The sequence below is a fragment of the Vicia villosa genome, linkage group LG1, assembly GCF_029867415.1.
Source record: "Vicia villosa cultivar HV-30 ecotype Madison, WI linkage group LG1, Vvil1.0, whole genome shotgun sequence".
Lineage (NCBI taxonomy): Eukaryota > Viridiplantae > Streptophyta > Magnoliopsida > Fabales > Fabaceae > Vicia > Vicia villosa.
The window spans coordinates 144983937-145006769 of record NC_081180.1 but is presented as its reverse complement, the minus strand read 5'-3'; the positions used below and the strand labels follow the sequence as shown (position 1 = coordinate 145006769).

General features: G+C 37.1%; 2 protein-coding genes across 2 annotated transcripts; one reads left to right on the top strand and one right to left on the bottom strand.

Moving 5' to 3' along the window:
• The first annotated feature begins 2215 nt into the window (after positions 1–2215).
• On the top strand, positions 2216–3468 carry LOC131656556 (uncharacterized). Its single transcript, XM_058926251.1, has 3 exons — positions 2216–2230; positions 2488–2831; positions 3042–3468. Exons 1-3 carry the CDS (start codon positions 2216–2218, stop codon positions 3466–3468), a joined length of 786 nt encoding a protein of 261 aa, XP_058782234.1.
• A 4264-nt stretch (positions 3469–7732) lies between these two features.
• Positions 7733–8881, bottom strand: LOC131656544 (uncharacterized). The gene has a single exon (XM_058926244.1). The coding sequence runs from the start codon at positions 8879–8881 to the stop codon at positions 7733–7735; it is 1149 nt and encodes a 382-aa protein (XP_058782227.1).
• Between the last annotated feature and the right edge of the window lie 13952 nt (positions 8882–22833).

Below are 22833 nucleotides of genomic sequence, written 5' to 3'. Positions count from 1 at the left end.
GATGGAACCACTGTTCTAATTCCTGAAACTCAATGGAGCATATCTGAAGAAGAGTTAGCGTTGGGCAATTCCAAGGCCCTAAGTTCAATATTCAATGGTATCGACAAGAACATCTTCACACTTGTGCAACACTGTGAGTTGGCTAAAGAAGCTTGGGATATTCTCAAAACAGCACATGAAGGTACGTCAAAGGTAAAAATGTCGAGACTTCAATTACTTACCACTAAGTTTGAAAATCTCAAGATGAAAGAGGATGAAACCATTCATGAGTTTTACATGAATGTCCGTGAGATTTCAAACAACTCTGCAGCCTTAGGTGAGAAAATGACTGAAGAGAAACTGGTAAGGAAGATCATCAGATCACTGCCTAAACGATTTGATATGAAGGTAACTGCCATCGAGGAAGCTCAAGACATCAGCAACATGAAGCTGGACGAACTTCTTGGTTCTCTCCAAACCTTTGAGTCAAGCATCTGTGAACCTGTTGAAAAGAAGAACAAAAGCATTGCATTTGTCACCAACACAGGTGATGATTCAAAAGAAAGCAATGGTGTAAGTGATGAGAATTTATCAGACGCCATAGCCATGCTTGGAAAACAATTCAACAGACTTATTAAAAGGGTTGATCAGAAGTCCAGACCCGATGTCAGGAATACTTCCTATGACATCAATCAGACATATGACTCAGGTAAAAGGTTCAAAGCTAAGGAGAAGCACTATATAGGAAAAGGGGTTCAATGTCATGGATGTGAAGGATTCAGACACATTAGAGCTGAATGTCCTACCTATCACAAGGAGCAAAAGAAAGGATTGACTGTTACTTGGTCTGATGAAGACTCAAATTCAGAAAAGGAAACTGCAAAGCATGTCACAGTTTCAACAAGAATCTATGAGTCTGATGATGATTCCAGTGATGATGAGCTAACCTTTGATGAACTAGCTGCCTCGTACAAGAAGTTGTGTTGGGAGAATGCTGAAGTCAACAAACAAGTGGAGAAGCAAAAGGTGATCATAAGAGATCTAGAATCTGAAAAGATTAAACACCTTGCAACCATAGACTCCCTCAATAGTGAAGTAAGCATGTTGAACCATAAACTTGATCAAATTACCAAGTCTTTCAAAATGCTGAACAATGGATCTGATACTCTAGAAGAAATTCTGGAATCTGGACAAAGATCAGGAGACATGTCTGGAGTGGGATTCGTGGCTAAAGAGGAACTAATCTCTAGAATCAGGAGGAAAGAATCCAAGAAGTGTGTGACTAACCCGATGTCAATCCAAATGTCACAACATCAAGAAAACAGAAGAAGGAGGCTCTCAAATAAAAGGTTCCAAAAATGGAGGTGTCATCACTGTGGAAGAGTTGGTCACATAAAGCTATTCTGTTTCAGACTATTTGGATATCCAGACCAAACTCAGCAAGTCAAACTTAATCATGATACCTGTACCAGGAAACAATCTGGGATAGCTAAGAATGTTGCTCTAATAGCACACACTTCTCTAAGGATGCCAGTAGAAGAAGACTGGTATCTTGATATTGGCTGTTCAAATCATATGACCGAGAGAAAAAACTCTCTAGTAGATTTCAAATTGGAAGGAAACAACTATGTTAATCTGGGTGATGGAGATATAAGAGAAGTCAAAGGTGTTGGGAAGACAGAAGGGGTGAGTATACCTAATCTAAACAATGTTCTACTTGTACAAGGTTTAGCTGCAAACCTTATAAGCATCAGTCAGTTGTGTAATGAAGGATTCAATGCTAAGTTCACCAAAGATGAGTGTATCATCACAAATGAAGCAAATGAGGAAGTCATGAAGGGAGTTAGATCTATGGATAATTGCTATCTATGGAAGCCTGACACTCCTGTCCACCCCTCTGACTACTCCATGATCAAGGAAGAATTGAAAATATACCATCACGAATTTGATGAATCTTATGATTCTGATGAATCAGATAAAGAATCTTATATTGGTGATCTCACTATAAGTGAACTATCTACTAGTTTTTTTGAGACCAGTCTAATGAATGAGAAACTGTGTGCAAAAGTAAGGGAATACAGATGTATCAATAGATTTCTACTAGAAGAAAGAGTAAGCCTTGTGATGGACATTATAGATCGGGAAAGAAAACTGGAAAAGTCAAATGTGAACAATGACCCTAAAGGACTGTCTGAAAGCAATGTCACATAAAATGTTGCAACAACATCTAAAGACAATGCGACAGAAAAGGGTATGTTGGGTATTTGCTACCAAAACTCATTATAGCAATTAACCAACGTGAGGGAATATTATTTGGGCTTTGTCAAAATCCATGTTTTGAAATTTCCCTCACTCAGTGTGCATATAAAGCCCCCTTGATCCCCTAATATTCTAAAAACGGCAAACCTTCCTAGTAGTTATACTAGCTACTTTCTGAGATTGATTTACATATGTTGCTCTCACAACAGTGAAACAAGTTCTGGTTCTCTAAGGTTCAAAATGTCTTAGCAATCGAATGATGAATCTCTCGTCTCAGACTCAGCAACACCAGAAGAGTCCTCTAACCCTAATAGGGTTCTTAAGGTTGTCCCTTTAAGGACGATTAGCAATGACGAAGTAAGGGCCACAAAGCCTAAAACGACTCATGCAAAACGACCCAAGGAGGGTATTCACAACAAGGGCACCAAATCCTCAGCATCTGCTACCATGGAGAAACTTACTAAAGAAGGATCCAAGTATGTCGATAGTGCAATTACCAGGATTGTTAATCGTATTCTGAAGGAGAATCATCAAGTGCATGGAATAACCATTCCACTTCAAACTGTAATGGCTGATCCCCCCCAACAACACCAGTAAGGTTGAGGTTGTTCACACCGTTGACAGTGGCCTAGAAATCAACAAGGATGAATAAGGGGTAACTAAGAATACCAATGTCACCGAGGATGTCAATCACATTGAAAATAATGTACACCCTAAGGCCAATACTGAAATTGATACTAATATGGTAGACTTAGATGAGTACTCTGAAGACAAATTACTTACTTCCTTGAATCCGAGTGTAGCCAACAGGCTAATAACAAGAAGAAAGGTAAAGCTGTTGTTAAAGGATCACCAAAAAGGATCACTCAAGTGAACAACCCTGCCAAAGACGCTATCAGGAAGAAGAGTACGTCTGCAGGTCCTGTCAAGAGCAAAGCTGTTACCAAAAGTAAAGGGGTTGGTCCCTCAAACTCTTGGAGCAGGGTCATTCCAAAGAAAAGAAAAGAGCGGGAAATTGTTGAACCTGAATCTGATGTTGAAGTAAGTGTCCCTGACATCCCGTCAAGGAAGAAGCCTACAACCAGTAAGCTTTCTGCTAGTATCCCTGATGTTCCCATTGATAATGTATCTTTTCACTATGCCTCTAGTGTCAGCAGATGGAAATATGTTCTTCAAAAGAGATTGGCTGTTGAAAAGGAATTGGCTCTAAATGCTCTTGAAAACAAATAAGTCTTAGAGCTGATTCAAGAAGCTGGACTGCTAAAAACTGTGTGCAATCTTCCCAAATGCTATGAGAAGCTGGTCAAAGAATTTGTAGTAAACCTATCTGAAGAGTGTGACAATAGCAGAAGTGCAGACTACAGAAAAGTGTTTGTAAGAGGTAAGTGTGTATCATTCTCTCCTTCTGTAATTAATAAATTCTTGGGAAGAACAGATGAAGCTCAAACTGAGCTGGAAGTGATAGACAACCAAGTTTGTCAAGTGATCACATCCAAGCAGGCAAAAAGCTGGCCCATGAAAAAGAAACTAGCTGCAAGAAAGCTGAGCATTAAGTATGCAATGCTTCACAAAATAGGAGCACCAAATTGGGTTCCAACAAATCACAAGTCCACTATCTCAACTGTGCTTGGTAGATTTCTGTATGCTGTAGGAACAAAGGCAAAGTTTGATTATGGAGCATATATTTTTGACCAAACCATGAAGCATGCTGGAAGCTTCAGTATTAAAGGTCCAATTGCCTTTCCATCCCTCTTAAGTGGTATAATTCTGGATCAATATCCAAACATTCTCAACGAACATGATGTGGTGTGCAAGAGAGAAAGTCCCTTGGCTTTTCATTACAAACTATTTAAAGGAAAGCATGTTCCAGACATTGTCATGACATTATCTGAAACTTCCAAATCTGAAGCATAAGTCAGTAAAGCAGAAGTCATAGCAATCCTAAAAGAGACTTGCAAAGAACTGGAAGCTATAAAAATGTCTCTTGAACAAATGAGACGAACTTTGGAAATGGATGAGAATGAGGAGTTTGCAGGTACAGAAGAGATGGAAGATAAAGATGATCAAGAAGTGGAGGAAGAAAGTGCTAGTCCTACTGATGATTCTGAGAAAGAAAGTTCTTCAGACACCTCAGCTGGTTCTAACTCTAAGCAGTAATTGCAACTAGAGTCTAGTGTGTTTATTTTTTTGTTTTGTTTGTTCTGTTTCAGTTAGTTCCGTCTGTTTTATTTTTTTTGGTCTATTTTATTTTTGGACTTATTCAAACTCGTTGAGCGAGGAGAAGACACTTCTTTTGGCTTTGGCAACATTTGTGGCCAAACAGGGGGAGAAAATTATATGTGTCACCCCATAAAAAAAAGACTGGTGGTTGTGTGTGATCAACAATTCTAATTGCTTATATTTGTGTTGATCTGTTTTGTGCTACTCTTGTGGCTTGTGCTTGTGCTACTCTTATGCACTGTCTGTTTATTTGTCTGAGCACTGTGTGCATACTGCTTATGTATGCTGATTGTTTGTATTGGCTTATGTTTGTTTTGACTATCCGCTGCAAGTGTTTCTCTGGTATGGTGTAACAGGATGTTTTAGCCAAAAATTTTCCAAAAGGGGAGATTGAAGGTGCTTTGCATGTTGGCTGCTTTATTGGTAAAACATACCTGGTTGATTGTGTTTATGCAGGTTGCATATATGTGTGGAGCTAATAAATGTTTTGTAAAGAATGTCATGATCGATGTCATGACATCCATGTGTGACACCAGGAGCTGTTATTGTTTATGAGTTGTGTTTCCTGATTTATCCTTTTTATCAGTTTAGGAAACTTTTTATTGAGTGCTGCATATTTCGTTTAGAAGATCCTATTGACAACACATTATGTAACAGACAGTTGGCGTGTGAATTAGGTTAACTTTTTAAACCCTAATGTGTTTTAAAAAAGCCTAAGGTCCAAGACTGCGTATAAAAAGACCTGCAATCCTAATTTGGAACGCAGACAGAAGATTGTAATTATGAAGAACGACTATTCTGTAACTGTCTCTTGTGATCCACGCTTTTATCTTTGATGATTGCATTGGAATGAGTTTGTGTTTTTATTGTGTCACTCTAAGCTTTTAAGCACGAGTGTGTGTCTCTTGATTGCAGCTTTTAAGCAGATTAAGGTGTGTTTTTGAAGAGTGTCTTCTATCTATATTTGTTTATTGTGTATGTGTATCACTGCTGTGATTGAGGGGGAGTGGAATGGAGATATTCCATATCTAGGTAGAACCTAGGTAGAAGGGTCATTGGGTAGTGATTAAGTGAGGAGTTATAAACTGGGAGTTTAGCTCTGAATTGATAATGCTAATAGTGGACTTCATCCCTGGCTTGGTAGCCCCCAGAGTAGGTTGTTTGAACCGAACTGGGTAAACAATTATGTGTGTTCTTTATTGTTTTATACTATTTATTATTATTGTCTGTACTTCGTAATTGTGGATGTCATAACATCCAGTTTGACATCGAGCGTGTGTTACTAGAATTTTCAGCTTCAAATCTTTAAGAGCTTTAGAATTGCTTTTCCCCATGTATTTGCTTCTCATTTTTAGTTTTCTCCAGAATATCTCATTCCTGCAAAACCTATCAAAGACAGAAAACTTGCAATATATTTGTTAGGAATGTTGAGACTTAAGCCCAACAACTGATATTATAAATCAATTCAATTATCACATTTCTCCCCCTTTTTGTCAAAACATCAAAAAGCATAAAAGATTCAGATGAAAAGACACACACAGAGTGAAGAAAGAAAAAGATAATATTTCATTGATTAGAGTCAGAAGATAATACAGAAGCAGATGCAAGCAAATAGATGCAGAAACAAACAAAACAAACTAAGACAAAAGACAGACGACGACTGGCTAAACTTAAAAGCTAAGACGGCCAGAAGGTTCTTAATTTCAGAAGTGTCCGCAATTTGCTTCTTAGTAGCTTCTTCTTAAGTCTTCATCCAAGATCTGATCTCAGCATTGGTGTTATCTTGCTTGTCTAGACGACTAGCCAAGGTAGCTTGATTCTGTTGGAGCTCCTTCATAGTGTTCATCAGAATAGAAATAGAGGAACCAGCAGAAGCAACATCAAAGTTGTTATCCAGAACAGGATGATTTGCATCAGCTTCAATCATTAGAACATCTTTATAACTTTCCTCAACAGGAATATCTTCAACAGGATGCTCGAGGCCTTGAAGAATTTCAACCAGATTCTCTGGAGCAGTTGGAGTCTCAAGTTCTGGAGGGTACTCAACTTCTGGGTAAACCATGTTAGGAGCCTTTTCAGAAGGGTTCTCCCTGAACCAGTTGAACAAAGCCTGAAAATCTCCAGTCGGAACTTTGTATGGATGTGGCTTCCACACAACGATTGCTAGAAGATTTTCTTCTTCAAGTTCATCAACAAATGGCTTCTCTTCCATAGGCTTCCAGTTGGTGATGGGGTGATAGTATCTTCCATCATCATACTGCAGAAATAATCCAGAAGGACCAGGAGCAGCAGCTAGACACTCTTTCTGAAGATCCAGAAAGTCAGTCTGAATCTCTTCACCAAAAGCTCTCCAGAGCTTCCCAGCAGCTACATGATCCAGCTTGGAATCATGAGCAACCTTCAGAACTTCCAAACCTGTTCTGACCTTGTTATTTAAACATTCAAAACGTGCATCAACAGAAGGTTTTGGAGGTTTAGTTCTGGGAGGTGAGATGGGAGTTTGAAGATTGAAAGAGGAGATTGGCTTATCTGGGTGAGAGAAGGCATATGGTTGAGAAACTCTATCAAGAACAAATAATGTTTCTGAAGAGGGTGGTTGAGAGGATTCAGCTTCATTGTCAAAGTCCAAGACTAAGACAACTGGGTCAGAAGTTGGTTTATTCTTACGGGTATATTTCTGCATGAGGTTGGTGAATGAATCAGAATGAGAGGATTCTGATGAGGTGAAATTGCAGAACACAGCAGTGTCTACATGAGCATAGTTGGAATTTGGAGGAGGCTGAGAAGTGGATATAGTGGCGTGAGGAGGAATGATGGTGTTTAGGGGTGTGACTTCAAAGATAGGTTCAGAAACAGGGGGTTCAGAATCAAGATTAGGCGATTTGCCTTTAGACTTGGGTGAAGGAGGAGAGGTAGGAACTTTGGTGGTTGGAGGTGGTTTAGCAGGGGCTTTTTCTGGTGGAATTTCTGGGGTAGCTTTTGTTGATACAAAATTTGAATTTAAAACAGGAGCAGAACCAGGTTCAGAAATTACAATACCTGAAGGTCGTTTCTTCTTCCTAGCAGGTCCTCCTCTAACAATCTTCCTTTTCTTCTCCTTCTGCTTCTCCTTCTGTTCAACTATCTTCTTTCCTTTCAAGTCTTCCTTCTTTTCCTTTTCCACTTCTTTCTTCTCTAACTTCTTTTCTTCTTTCTTTTCTTCTTCTTTCTTTTTCTTATCTTTCTTCTTTTCCTTCTTTTTTTTTACTTCTCTTTCTTCCTTTTGTTCCTTCTTCTATTCTTCCTTCTTTTCTTCTGCTTTCTTAACTTCCTTTTTCTCTTCACTGATTGTTGGAAGATCTAACTTTCTTTCTGTTCTTCTTTCTTTTTCTTGCACTACTTCTGGAACTTGAGTAGCAGTAGTGGCAAGTTTTTGCTTACTTATCCAAATAGGATCACAATCAGAACCTACTTCCTTGTGCATAGCAATGTATTGAACGATCACTTCTGGAAGTTCATTTCTGAAGAACAACTCAAAGTCAGCCAGAGCAAGACCTCTTCTGGACCTAACTTCAGTGTTCACTTGAGGAGAAGTACCAATAGATTCAATTAAGCCCATTTTCTTGAGAGTACGAGCATTCATGGTGCTTCCAATAATTGTATAAGGATCCTTGATAATGCCAGCCTTCTCCAGATCCTCAACAATCTTTGTTTGAACCAGAAGATCAGTGATGATTCTTCCAAAAGGAATGATATTTCTCTTGTACTTTGGATTCTTCTTTCTGGATTCATCTCTAGAATCCTTCACATGATGCCACATGTAGTTGAAGATGATAAACGGAAGATCCACCTTTTCCTTTTTACCAATGCAATATAGAATGTATAGTTGGTTCTTGCTGACATAATTTGAAGAAACGGTTGCCTTTCTGTGGTAGACGCAACCCAGAAGAATCTTAGCCAAGATTCTGTAAGAAGGCTTCATTTCCTTTATTTCTGTAGATTCTTTTCCGTCCTTGTATATTTCCTCATATATAACTTCCCACTCTGTTCTTCCTGGAACAGCTCCAGAAACACCTTCAACAGTTTCCAACCCAAACAACTTCCTTAGAAGATTTTCTGTGATGGAGATACGTTCACCATGAACGATGGAGAGATTGGCCTTTGGCATGAGTGTTGCATGAACCCAGAATTCTTTCACCAAATCTGGATATACAGGACCACACAAACCATAAAAGAACGCTTGCCATCCATGAAAGGTCATGGCCTCCTTCAGATGAATATCATGTGCTTCCAAGTTATCAAAATCAACCATCATCTCGCAGATAACCTCTAATTCATTCAAAGGAATAGAACATGTCTTCTGTGCAACAAGAAGTTTTTGTTGTTGATCTTGAAAGTGTTGTTGAGAAGATGAACCAATTTGAGTCTTTGAGGAAGAAGCCATTGAAGCACTACTGAGATTTCTTGGTTTCGGTTTAGGGTTTTTGAAAAGAGAGAAGAAGAGGCATAAATGCATAAACAAGATGAACGAAGAATGCGTGAAAAGAGGGAAAATGATTATGAGATGTGTTTAAATAGCCACGGACGCGAAACAAAATGCAATTTAATTCTGAGAATGAACAGTTATAGAATGCAGAGAATCAATTTGCATTTAATGTTGAATGACGTTAGGAGAGATAACGTGAGATTTGAAATGATTTGCACAGTTACCTAGGGCGGCATCTCATCAACTGCACGTATGCTTGTCCCTTCAGAATGAACACGTGTTCATCATCTGGAATAGCTGGTGATAGCTGTTTTGCTTTAACAAAAATTCTGAATCAACTTAGACATATGAAACGTTAGCAATAACAGAATCAGAATATCTAAATGATCAACATATCCATAACATCTGACAAGAAAATAAATAAGCATTTCAAATCTAATCCATATATCAGATCTTCTCATCCTTTCATTTTGGGCATAAATCCATACTGATATTCTTCAGAATGAACTGAAACATATATTCGGCAAGTGGTTTTGTGAAGATATCAGCCCACTGATGTTCTGTATCCACAAAGTTTAAAGAAAGAACACCCTTCTGAACATAGTCCCTAATGAAGTGATGTTTAATCTCAATATGTTTAGCTTTGGAATGTAAGATAGGATTCTTAGATAAACAAATAGCAGAAGTATTATCACAGAATATTGGAATGTTACTCTCATATATCTGATAATCTTCTAGCTGACTCTTCATCCAGAGCATCTGTGTACTACATCCAGCAGCAGCAACATATTCTACTTCTATTGTAGAGAGGGAAATTGTGGCTTATTTCTTGTTGTACCAAGAGATCAGATGACTTCCCAGAAACTGACAGCTTCCAAAAGTACTTTTCCTTTCAACTCTATCTGCAGCGTAATCAGCATCACAATATCCTACTAAGTTGTATTCTTCAGATCTTCTGTAGACTAAACCACCATTAGTAGTACCTTTCAGATACCTCAGAATTCTCTTAACACTAGTTAAGTGAGATTCTCTAGGATCTGATTGGAATCTAGCACACAGGCATACACTGAATAAAATATCAGGTCTAGAAGCAGTAAGATATAAAAGAGATCCAATCATACCTCTGTAGAGCTTCTGATCTACCTTCTTACTTACCTCATCCTTATCTAATACACACGTTGGATGCATAGGAGTCTTTGCTTCTTTGCTTTCTGAAAGATTAAACTTCTTCAGAAGTTCTTTCACATACTTGGTCTGATGAACATAAGTTCCTTCAGAAGTTTGATTGATCTGGATCCCAAGGAAATACTTGAGTTCTCCCATCATGCTCATTTCAAACTCTGCCTGCATAGACTTAGCAAACTCCTTTCCAAGTGTAGCATTAGATGTTCCAAATATAATATCACCAACATATATTTGACAAACTAAAATATCCTTTTTAAAGGTTTTACAGAAGAGAGTTGTATCCACTTGTCCTCTAGTGAAACCATTATCCAGAAGGAAAGAACTTAATCTTTCATACCAAGCTCTGGGAGCTTGCTTCAGGCTATATAATGATTTCTCTGATTTGAAAACATGTTCTGGAGACTTAGAGTCTTCAAAACCAGGAGGTTGGTGGACATATACTTCTTCATCTATATAACCATTTAAGAAGGCACTCTTAACATCCATCTGATATATAGTGATGTTATTCTGAGTGGAAAATGAAATTAATAAGCGAATAGATTCTAACCTGGCCACTGGTGCAAAGGTTTCTGTATAGTCAATGCCTTCTTGCTGACTATAGCCCTGAGCAACCAGTCTGGCTTTGTTTCTTACAACTTCTCCTTTTTCACTTAGCTTGTTTCTGAAGACCCACTTTGTTCCAATGATGTTAAATCCTTTTGGTCTTGGAAGCAGATCCCAAACATCATTCCTTGTAAACTGATTTAGTTCTTCTTGCATGGCAATTATCCAATCAGCATCTTCCAGAGCTTGATCAACAGAAGTTAGCTCGATCAAAGATAATAGACCAAATTGACATTCTGCATTGTTCTTAAGGAATGCTCTTGTTCTGATAGGATCATCTTTCTTTCCAATGATAACATCTTCTGGATGAGCAAAGTTGAGTCTACAAGATCTTCTGGGTGTTGGCTCTTCAAATATTCTGAGATTCTCTAAAGAGGCAGCAACTTGATCTTCTGAAACTATGCTTTTGGGTTCTTCATGATCTGAGTTAGAGATTTCTATATCTGCAAAATTCTGAAACTGCTTTGGCTTTTCAAGACCAAGCTTATCATCAAATCTGATATTGATTGATTATTCAACTACAAGAGTTTTAGTATTGTATACTCTGTAGCCTTTTGAGCGTTCAAAATATCCAAGTAGAAAACACTTCTGAGCTTTAGAATCAAACTTATGTAGATGATCTTTAGTATTCAGAATATAGCATACACATCCAAATGGATGGAAATAAGAAATGTTGGGCTTTCTATTCTTCCACACTTCCTAAGGAGTCTTATTTAGAATAGGTCTTATGGAGATTCTATTCTGAATATAACATGCAATGTTAATTGCTTCTGCCCAGAAATGCTTAGCCATATTAGTTTCATTGATCATGGTTCTGGCCATTTCTTGTAGAGTCCTATTCTTTCATTCTACAACTCCATCTTGCTGTGGAGTTCTAGGACAAGAGAAATCATGGGCAATACCATTTTCTTTAAAATAGATTTCAAATAATCTGTTCTCAAATTCACCACCATGATCACTTCTGACCTTTATGATTTTGCATTCCTTCTCAGATTGAATCTGAGTGCAGAAGTCAAAGAACATACTATGTGACTCATCCTTGTGTGTCAAGAACTTTACCCATGTCCATCTGCTATAGTCATCTATGATGACTAATCCATATTTCTTCCCTCTGATTGATGCTGTTTTGACTGGGCCAAAAAGATCAATGTGCAGAAGTTCTAGCGGCCTAGAGGAAGAGACAACATTTTTATACTTGAATGTAGGTTTTGAAAACTTCCCTTTCTGACATGCTTCGCAAAGGGCATCTGATTTATATTTTAGATTAGGGAGTCCTCTGACCAGATTAAGTTTGTTAATCTGAGAAATATTTCTCAAACTAGCATGACCTAATCTTCTGTGCCAGACCCACTGCTCTTCACTAACAGACATAAGGCAAGTAACGTTTTGATTCTTAAGATCTAGAAGATCAATATTATGAATGTTGTTCTTTCTCTTGCCTGTAAATAGGATTGAGCCATCCTTCTGACTGATATCTTTACAAGACTTTTGATTGAAGATAATGTCATAACCATTGTCACTTAATTGGCTTATGGACAATAAGTTATGAGCTAATCCATCTACTAAAAGAACATTAGTTATAAAGGGAGAGTTACCAATGCATATGGTTCCAGAACCAATGATTTTACCTTTCTGGTTCCCTCCAAACTTTACTGCTCCTGCAGATTTAAGCTCTAGGTCTTGGAACATAGACCTTCTTCCCGTCATGTGTCGTGAGCACCCAGAGTCCAGGCACCATGACATGTTTGCCTTTGTCTTTTGAACCTTGAAGGAGATCTGTAACAGGAATTATCTTTTCCTTAGGTACCCACATTCTTTTGGGTCCTTTTGGGTTAGTCCTTCTCAAGTTCTGATTGAACTGAGATTTAGCATGAGGTTTAACATAAGATTTTCTAGAATGTGTAGCAACCTGTTTCTTGGTGTGTGTTATGTGGAAACTCTTAGCATGTGATGTGTGCCTAATATCATGAGAATGGCCATACTTGAACTGATCATACAAAGGTTTGTATGTAATAATCATCTCATCAACAGTTTCAAGTTTATATGGGGTTTCACCCTCATAGCCTATGCCTATTCTCTTGTTTCCACTTACACCATATATCATAGAGGCTAGCTGACTTCTGCCTATACCTCTAGATAGAAACTTTTTGAAACTCAAGTCATATTCCTTAAGAATATTGTTCACGCTTGGAATAGACTTTTCTGAAATTGAAGATGATTCAACATCTTTAGATAGTTTTAAAACTTTTTCTTTAAGTTCAGCATTTTCTATTTCAAGTTTCTTAGTCTCATATGCAAAGAGCTTTTTCAGCTTTTTGTATTTGATACTATGTTTAGCATTGATTTCCATAAGTTCAGTTAAGCTGGAAACTATCTCATCTTTAGAAAGTTCATAAAATACCTCTTCAGAATCTGAGTCTGATGTAGATTCTGACTCTTCATCAACAGTGGCCATCAGTGCTATGTTTGCCTGCTCATCTTCAAAGTCTGACTCTTGATCAGAAGAATCTGAGTCATCCCAAGTAGCCATTAAGCCTTTCTTCTTTTCAAACTTTTTCTTGGGCTTTTCCCTCTGAGGCTTTGGACATTCATTCTTGTAGTGTCTAGGCTCTTTACATTCATAGCATGTCACCTTCTTCTTGTCAGATCTTCTGTGTCCAGAAGATTCTCCTTTTTCAGGCCTTTTGAAGTTCTTGAACTTTCTCTGCTTGCTTTTCCAGAGTTGTTTTACTCTTCTAGATATTAGAGACAATTCATCTTCTTCTTCTTCTTCTACTGATTCTGACTCTTCAGAATCTTCTTCTTCAGCCTGAAAAGCGTTAGTACATTTTTTATTTCTAGATTTTAATGCGATGGACTTACCTTTCTTCAGAGGTTCATTTGCATCCAGCTCAATTTCATGACTCCTCAGGGCACTGATCAGCTCCTCAAGAGACACTTCATTCAGATTCTTGGCAATCTTGAATGTAGTCACCATGGGTCCCCATCTTCTGGGTAAGCTTATGATAATCTTATTTACATGATCAGCTTTGGTGTAGCCTTTATCTAGTACTCTCAATCCAGCAGTCAGAGTCTGGAATCTTGAGAACATTGCTTCAATGTTTTCATCTTCCTCCATCTTGAATGCTTCATACTTCTGGATTAGAGCTAAGGCCTTTGTCTCCTTTACTTTAGCATTACCCTCATGAGTCATCTTTAAGGATTCAAAGATATCATGAGCTGTTTCTCTGTTTGTTATCTTCTCATACTCAGCATGAGAGATAGCATTTAGCAATATGGTTCTAGACTTGTGATGATTCTTGAAGTCTTTCTTCTAAGCATCACTCATGGCTTATCTAGAAATCTTGACACCTTGAGCATTTACAGGATGTGTGTAACCATCCAGCACTAGATCCCATAAGTCACCATCTTGACAAAGAAAGTAACTTTCGAGTCTATCTTTCCAATACTCAAAGTTTTCACCTTAAAAAACTGGTTGTCTATTATAGCCATTGAAACTATTGCTTCCATTACCATTGTTGTTTTGTTCAGGAGTAGGAGTAGATGAAGTTGTTTCAACCATTTTGACTTTGTGTTTTTCTCCCTGAATCTTTTGTCTAACACGGTTAAGTGCTTGCACCTAGAACCGGCGCTCTGATGCCAATTGAAGGATAAAAAAACACTTAGAAAGGGGGGGATTGAATAAGTGTAACACAAAAACTTGGAAGATAAAAAAAATCAACATAATGATTTTTATCCTGGTTCGTTGTTAACCAAACTACTCCAGTCCACCCCTTTAGAGTGATTTACCTCAACTGAGGATTTAATCCACTAATCCAACTGATTACAATGGTTTTCCACTTAGATACCCTCTAAGTCTTCTAGAGTCTACAGATCACAACTTGATCACTCTAGGAATCCTTTTACAATCAATGTAAAATAAAGTTTACAAGAGTTTGAATGCTTCTAATAAAGTTGTAATCGCAACTGTGATATTTCTCTTAAGTTCTAAACTTAACACTCACTAAATATTACAAAGAGTTTGTGAGGTTGAAGATGAAGTTCGTAAGCTTTTGAATTTGACATCGTTTCTATATATTTTGTGCAAGTGTTGTATTCAGCTTCTGGACAGAACTTGTATTTATAGGCGTTGAGAGGAAATGGCCGTTGGGATGCATTTAATGCTTTGCGTGAATAGTACAACGCTGCATTTAATGTTTCACACTTTTGTCAACTACCCCGAGCCTTACTTTTGCTGCTTTTACTGACTTTGCCTTTTGTAGCTTCTAACGTTCCTTTTGTCAGTCAGAGATTAGACGTTACAGCCTTTCATCTTGTACTTTCTTTCTAGACTCAGATTTGTAGATAACAACGTTTGAATATCAGAGCCATCAGCTTGGGTGCAGAGCATCTTCTGTCTTCTGACTTTGAAGAGCTTGAGCATGATACCATCAGAACTTCTGAGCTTGTTCTTCTGACTTCCAATCTTCTAATGCTTTCCAGTTCATGTTCTGATTCTGCATGACCATCTTCGGATGTCTTGCCAGAGCATGTTCTGATGAAGCCATCCAAAACTTTCTGAGTCAGTTGCTTCTGAGCGCTGATTTATGCATACTCTTTATATATTTCCTGAAATGGAAAATGCAAAGGATTAGAGTACCACATTGTCTTATACAAAATTCATACTTAATGTTATCATCAAAACTAAGAATATTGATCATAACATTTCTTAATCTAACATCTAGGAAACAACGATCATATAACATCATTTAATACATTACATCATATAATGATAATTACCAGTTCTTCATGTCACATCATCATCAATCCAAGAATAAATCAAATACATCACTTAAAATATACCAAACATCATCTTCCAAGAATCAATCAAAGACATCACTTATTACAAGTATTGTGCAATGCCACAAATAATGAAATACAACTTCATAAGACTCATGCATGTGGTACGAAAACATCACTGATGACTTAGTCATCGTTATTCTCCCATCATGCTCATTTCAAACTCTGCCTGCATAGACTTAGCAAACTCCTTTCCAAGTGTAGCATTAGATGTTCCAAATATAATATCACCAACATATATTTGACAAACTAAAATATCCTTTTTAAAGGTTTTACAGAAGAGAGTTGTATCCACTTGTCCTCTAGTGAAACCATTATCCAGAAGGAAAGAACTTAATCTTTCATACCAAGCTCTGGGAGCTTGCTTCAGGCTATATAATGATTTCTCTGATTTGAAAACATGTTCTGGAGACTTAGAGTCTTCAAAACCAGGAGGTTGGTGGACATATACTTCTTCATCTATATAACCATTTAAGAAGGCACTCTTAACATCCATCTGATATATAGTGATGTTATTCTGAGTGGAAAATGAAATTAATAAGCGAATAGATTCTAACCTGGCCACTGGTGCAAAGGTTTCTGTATAGTCAATGCCTTCTTGCTGACTATAGCCCTGAGCAACCAGTCTGGCTTTGTTTCTTACAACTTCTCCTTTTTCACTTAGCTTGTTTCTGAAGACCCACTTTGTTCCAATGATGTTAAATCCTTTTGGTCTTGGAAGCAGATCCCAAACATCATTCCTTGTAAACTGATTTAGTTCTTCTTGCATGGCAATTATGCAATCAGCATCTTCCAGAGCTTGATCAACAGAAGTTAGCTCGATCAAAGATAATAGACCAAATTGACATTCTGCATTGTTCTTAAGGAATGCTCTTGTTCTGATAGGATCATCTTTCTTTCCAATGATAACATCTTCTGGATGAGCAAAGTTGAGTCTACAAGATCTTCTGGGTGTTGGCTCTTCAAATATTCTGAGATTCTCTAAAGAGGCAGCAACTTGATCTTCTGAAACTATGCTTTTGGGTTCTTCATGATCTGAGTTAGAGATTTCTATATCTGCAAAATTCTGAAACTGCTTTGGCTTTTCAAGACCAAGCTTATCATCAAATCTGATATTGATTGATTATTCAACTACAAGAGTTTTAGTATTGTATACTCTGTAGCCTTTTGAGCGTTCAAAATATCCAAGTAGAAAACACTTCTGAGCTTTAGAATCAAACTTATGTAGATGATCTTTAGTATTCAGAATATAGCATACACATCCAAATGGATGGAAATAAGAAATGTTGGGCTTTCTATTCTTCCACACTTCCTAAGGAGTCTTATTTAGAATAGGTCTTATGGAGATTCTATTCTGAATATAACATGCAATGTTAATTGCTTCTGCCCAGAAATGCTTAGCCATATTAGTTTCATTGATCATGGTTCTGGCCATTTCTTGTAGAGTCCTATTCTTTCATTCTACAACTCCATTTTGCTGTGGAGTTCTAGGACAAGAGAAATCATGGGCAATACCATTTTCTTTAAAAATAGATTTCAAATAATCTGTTCTCAAATTCACCACCATGATCACTTCTGACCTTTATGATTTTGCATTCCTTCTCAGATTGAATCTGAGTGCAGAAGTCAAAGAACATACTATGTGACTCATCCTTGTGTGTCAAGAACTTTACCCATGTCCATCTGCTATAGTCATCTATGATGACTAATCCATATTTCTTCCCTCTGATTGATGCTGTTTTGACTGGGCCAAAAAGATCAATGTGCAGATAATCTAGCGGCCTAGAGGAAGAGACAACATTTTTATACTTGAATGTAGGTTTTGAAAACTTCCCTTTCTGACATGCTTCGCAAAGGGCATCTGATTTATATTTTAGATTAGGGAGTCCTCTGACCAGATTAAGTTTGTTAATCTGAGAAATATTTCTCAAACTAGCATGACCTAATCTTCTGTGCCAGACCCACTGCTCTTCACTAACAGACATAAGGCAAGTAACGTTTTGATTCTTAAGATCTAGAAGATCAATATTATGAATGTTGTTCTTTCTCTTGCCTGTAAATAGGATTGAGCCATCCTTCTGACTGATATCTTTACAAGACTTTTGATTGAAGATAATGTCATAACCATTGTCACTTAATTGGCTTATGGACAATAAGTTATGAGCTAATCCATCTACTAAAAGAACATTAGTTATAAAGGGAGAGTTACCAATGCATATGGTTCCAGAACCAATGATTTTACCTTTCTGGTTCCCTCCAAACTTTACTGCTCCTGCAGATTTAAGCTCTAGGTCTTGGAACATAGACCTTCTTCCCGTCATGTGTCGTGAGCACCCAGAGTCCAGGCACCATGACATGTTTGCCTTTGTCTTTTGAACCTTGAAGGAGATCTGTAACAGGAATTATCTTTTCCTTAGGTACCCACATTCTTTTGGGTCCTTTTGGGTTAGTCCTTCTCAAGTTCTGATTGAACTGAGATTTAGCATGAGGTTTAACATAAGATTTTCTAGAATGTGTAGCAACCTGTTTCTTGGTGTGTGTTATGTGGAAACTCTTAGCATGTGATGTGTGCCTAATATCATGAGAATGGCCATACTTGAACTGATCATACAAAGGTTTGTATGTAATAATCATCTCATCAACAGTTTCAAGTTTATATGGGGTTTCACCCTCATAGCCTATGCCTATTCTCTTGTTTCCACTTACACCATATATCATAGAGGCTAGCTGACTTCTGCCTATACCTCTAGATAGAAACTTTTTGAAACTCAAGTCATATTCCTTAAGAATATTGTTCACGCTTGGAATAGACTTTTCTGAAATTGAAGATGATTCAACATCTTTAGATAGTTTTAAAACTTTTTCTTTAAGTTCAGCATTTTCTATTTCAAGTTTCTTAGTCTCATATGCAAAGAGCTTTTTCAGCTTTTTGTATTTGATACTAAGTTTAGCATTGATTTCCATAAGTTCAGTTAAGCTGGAAACTATCTCATCTTTAGAAAGTTCATAAAATACCTCTTCAGAATCTGAGTCTGATGTAGATTCTGACTCTTCATCAACAGTGGCCATCAGTGCTATGTTTGCCTGCTCATCTTCAAAGTCTGACTCTTGATCAGAAGAATCTGAGTCATCCCAAGTAGCCATTAAGCCTTTCTTCTTTTCAAACTTTTTCTTGGGCTTTTCCCTCTGAGGCTTTGGACATTCATTCTTGTAGTGTCTAGGCTCTTTACATTCATAGCATGTCACCTTCTTCTTGTCAGATCTTCTGTGTCCAGAAGATTCTCCTTTTTCAGGCCTTTTGAAGTTCTTGAACTTTCTCTGCTTGCTTTTCCAGAGTTGTTTTACTCTTCTAGATATTAGAGACAATTCATCTTCTTCTTCTTCTTCTACTGATTCTGACTCTTCAGAATCTTCTTCTTCAGCCTGAAAAGCGTTAGTACATTTTTTATTTCTAGATTTTAATGCGATGGACTTACCTTTCTTCAGAGGTTCATTTGCATCCAGCTCAATTTCATGACTCCTCAGGGCACTGATCAGCTCCTCAAGAGACACTTCATTCAGATTCTTGGCAATCTTGAATGTAGTCACCATGGGTCCCCATCTTCTGGGTAAGCTTATGATAATCTTATTTACATGATCAGCTTTGGTGTAGCCTTTATCTAGTACTCTCAATCCAGCAGTCAGAGTCTGGAATCTTGAGAACATTGCTTCAATGTTTTCATCTTCCTCCATCTTGAATGCTTCATACTTCTGGATTAGAGCTAAGGCCTTTGTCTCCTTTACTTTAGCATTACCCTCATGAGTCATCTTTAAGGATTCAAAGATATCATGAGCTGTTTCTCTGTTTGTTATCTTCTCATACTCAGCATGAGAGATAGCATTTAGCAATATGGTTCTAGACTTGTGATGATTCTTGAAGTCTTTCTTCTGAGCATCACTCATGGCTTATCTAGAAATCTTGACACCTTGAGCATTTACAGGATGTGTGTAACCATCCAGCACTAGATCCCATAAGTCACCATCTTGACAAAGAAAGTAACTTTCGAGTCTATCTTTCCAATACTCAAAGTTTTCACCTTAAAAAACTGGTTGTCTATTATAGCCATTGAAACTATTGCTTCCATTACCATTGTTGTTTTGTTCAGGAGTAGGAGTAGATGAAGTTGTTTCAACCATTTTGACTTTGTGTTTTTCTCCCTGAATCTTTTGTCTAACACGGTTAAGTGCTTGCACCTAGAACCGGCGCTCTGATGCCAATTGAAGGATAAAAAAACACTTAGAAAGGGGGGATTGAATAAGTGTAACACAAAAACTTGGAAGATAAAAAAAATCAACATAATGATTTTTATCCTGGTTCGTTGTTAACCAAACTACTCCAGTCCACCCCTTTAGAGTGATTTACCTCAACTGAGGATTTAATCCACTAATCCAACTGATTACAATGGTTTTCCACTTAGATACCCTCTAAGTCTTCTAGAGTCTACAGATCACAACTTGATCACTCTAGGAATCCTTTTACAATCAATGTAAAATAAAGTTTACAAGAGTTTGAATGCTTCTAATAAAGTTGTAATCGCAACTGTGATATTTCTCTTAAGTTCTAAACTTAACACTCACTAAATATTACAAAGAGTTTGTGAGGTTGAAGATGAAGTTCGTAAGCTTTTGAATTTGACATCGTTTCTATATATTTTGTGCAAGTGTTGTATTCAGCTTCTGGACAGAACTTGTATTTATAGGCGTTGAGAGGAAATGGCCGTTGGGATGCATTTAATGCTTTGCGTGAATAGTACAACGCTGCATTTAATGTTTCACACTTTTGTCAACTACCCCGAGCCTTACTTTTGCTGCTTTTACTGACTTTGCCTTTTGTAGCTTCTAACGTTCCTTTTGTCAGTCAGAGATTAGACGTTACAGCCTTTCATCTTGTACTTTCTTTCTAGACTCAGATTTGTAGATAACAACGTTTGAATATCAGAGCCATCAGCTTGGGTGCAGAGCATCTTCTGTCTTCTGACTTTGAAGAGCTTGAGCATGATACCATCAGAACTTCTGAGCTTGTTCTTCTGACTTCCAATCTTCTAATGCTTTCCAGTTCATGTTCTGATTCTGCATGACCATCTTCGGATGTCTTGCCAGAGCATGTTCTGATGAAGCCATCCAAAACTTTCTGAGTCAGTTGCTTCTGAGCGCTGATTTATGCATACTCTTTATATATTTCCTGAAATGGAAAATGCAAAGGATTAGAGTACCACATTGTCTTATACAAAATTCATACTTAATGTTATCATCAAAACTAAGAATATTGATCATAACATTTCTTAATCTAACATCTAGGAAACAACGATCATATAACATCATTTAATACATTACATCATATAATGATAATTACCAGTTCTTCATGTCACATCATCATCAATCCAAGAATAAATCAAATACATCACTTAAAATATACCAAACATCATCTTCCAAGAATCAATCAAAGACATCACTTATTACAAGTATTGTGCAATGCCACAAATAATGAAATACAACTTCATAAGACTCATGCATGTGGTACGAAAACATCACTGATGACTTAGTCATCGTTATTCTCCAAAGATCCCACCAATAGGATCGATTCTCGCTTGGAACCGGAACACCTCACAAGTTGCACTCAATCCACACTATGGAATTGAGGCTATCACTAGACCAAAACGTCCTAACATCAATGGATAAATATCCTGCAAACTTCACTGGACAAAATTCCTTCAAATACTTTGAATGCATGATGCGCAACACCACATAAGATACGACCACAAATTGTTAACACATATTATCATTCATCATATTTATCATACACCATCACATGCTTCATTTTACACACATCATCATAACATCATCGATTCATCATATTCATCATATTTTATCACATACTTCGTATTACCCACATTATTATAACAGCGATCATCGATTCATCATATAACATACATCAAGTTACGATAAGACATAGTTAAATTAATTCACAATAGAAGGCATTACATATTGGTATATTAACGCATTAGATCATCATCTCGTCATAAGGAAAACACACATCATCATCACAATAACATCATGTCATCATAAAGAAAACACTCATCAAGTTATACCAAAACAGGGTTACGTTAACTCATAACAAAGGGCATACTTCCTATGTTAACACTACATAGTTCATCACTTAATCTTAATTCAATCACTATAATACTACATCCTATGACTAATTTTATTCCACCATGGTATAGTTCATTGTGTTAGCTTTCCAACGCTTTGAACGGCTCATCAATCGTAGTCCGGAAACTCAAGTTATGGCCTTTACAAAAAATATGTCAAAAATTGGATGCTGTGAGCCGACGCATAACCTCCTTAGGTTGACGCATAGATAATCCTGTCCCTCTAGGGTTCACTCAAGGCGACCCTATGGTCAACCGCTCGCCTGCATTTTACGTCAACCGCTCCCCTGTTTGCATCGACGCACACTATTCACATGCTGAATTTTTCTGTACTTTTTAAACCAGTTCCTTTGCGATATTTACATATCTTAAGTCCTAGAAACACCATATAATCACCATATTTCATAGTCTAAATATATCTTTATGCATTCTAACCTATGGGTATCATCTATTGCATTTTAACACATGAAAATCATCAAAATTCATCAAATCATCATCAAACCCTCATAATCCAAATTTCCCAACAACAAATCATACAATTATAAACCATTCATGATAATCTAAATAAACTCCCCATACCTTAGGTTGAAGCTTTCTATCAAATCCTCTTCTTGTTCTACAATTCCTCTTTGCCTCTCTATGCCCTAGCTCTTGCTTTGCCTTTGCCTCTTTTCCAATTCTTACGATTGCACGAATGAATCGTTCAAGTCCCAATTTTCCTTTTTGTCAATTCTGACCCTTAGACCCCTAATATGGCATTTCCCATCTTACCCTCACTTATCCTCACGCAATTACTAATTTGCCCCCAAAATCTCTACACACTTTATATTGTTTGATTTATTATTATTATTACCAAATAATATCTAATATTATTATTATTATATCTAAATAATAATTCTTATTCTAATCATATTAAATCATCTAATTTTCTAATAAATCAAATCAGATAAATAATTACAACTAATTATATTTATTTAAATTAATTTTACAACTTCTAGTCAAAGGCACTACCCTCTATTCTAAGGATACATACCCTCCGATACCACAATCATCATATATCATCAATATTATTCTATTTTACTAATTAGGATAATA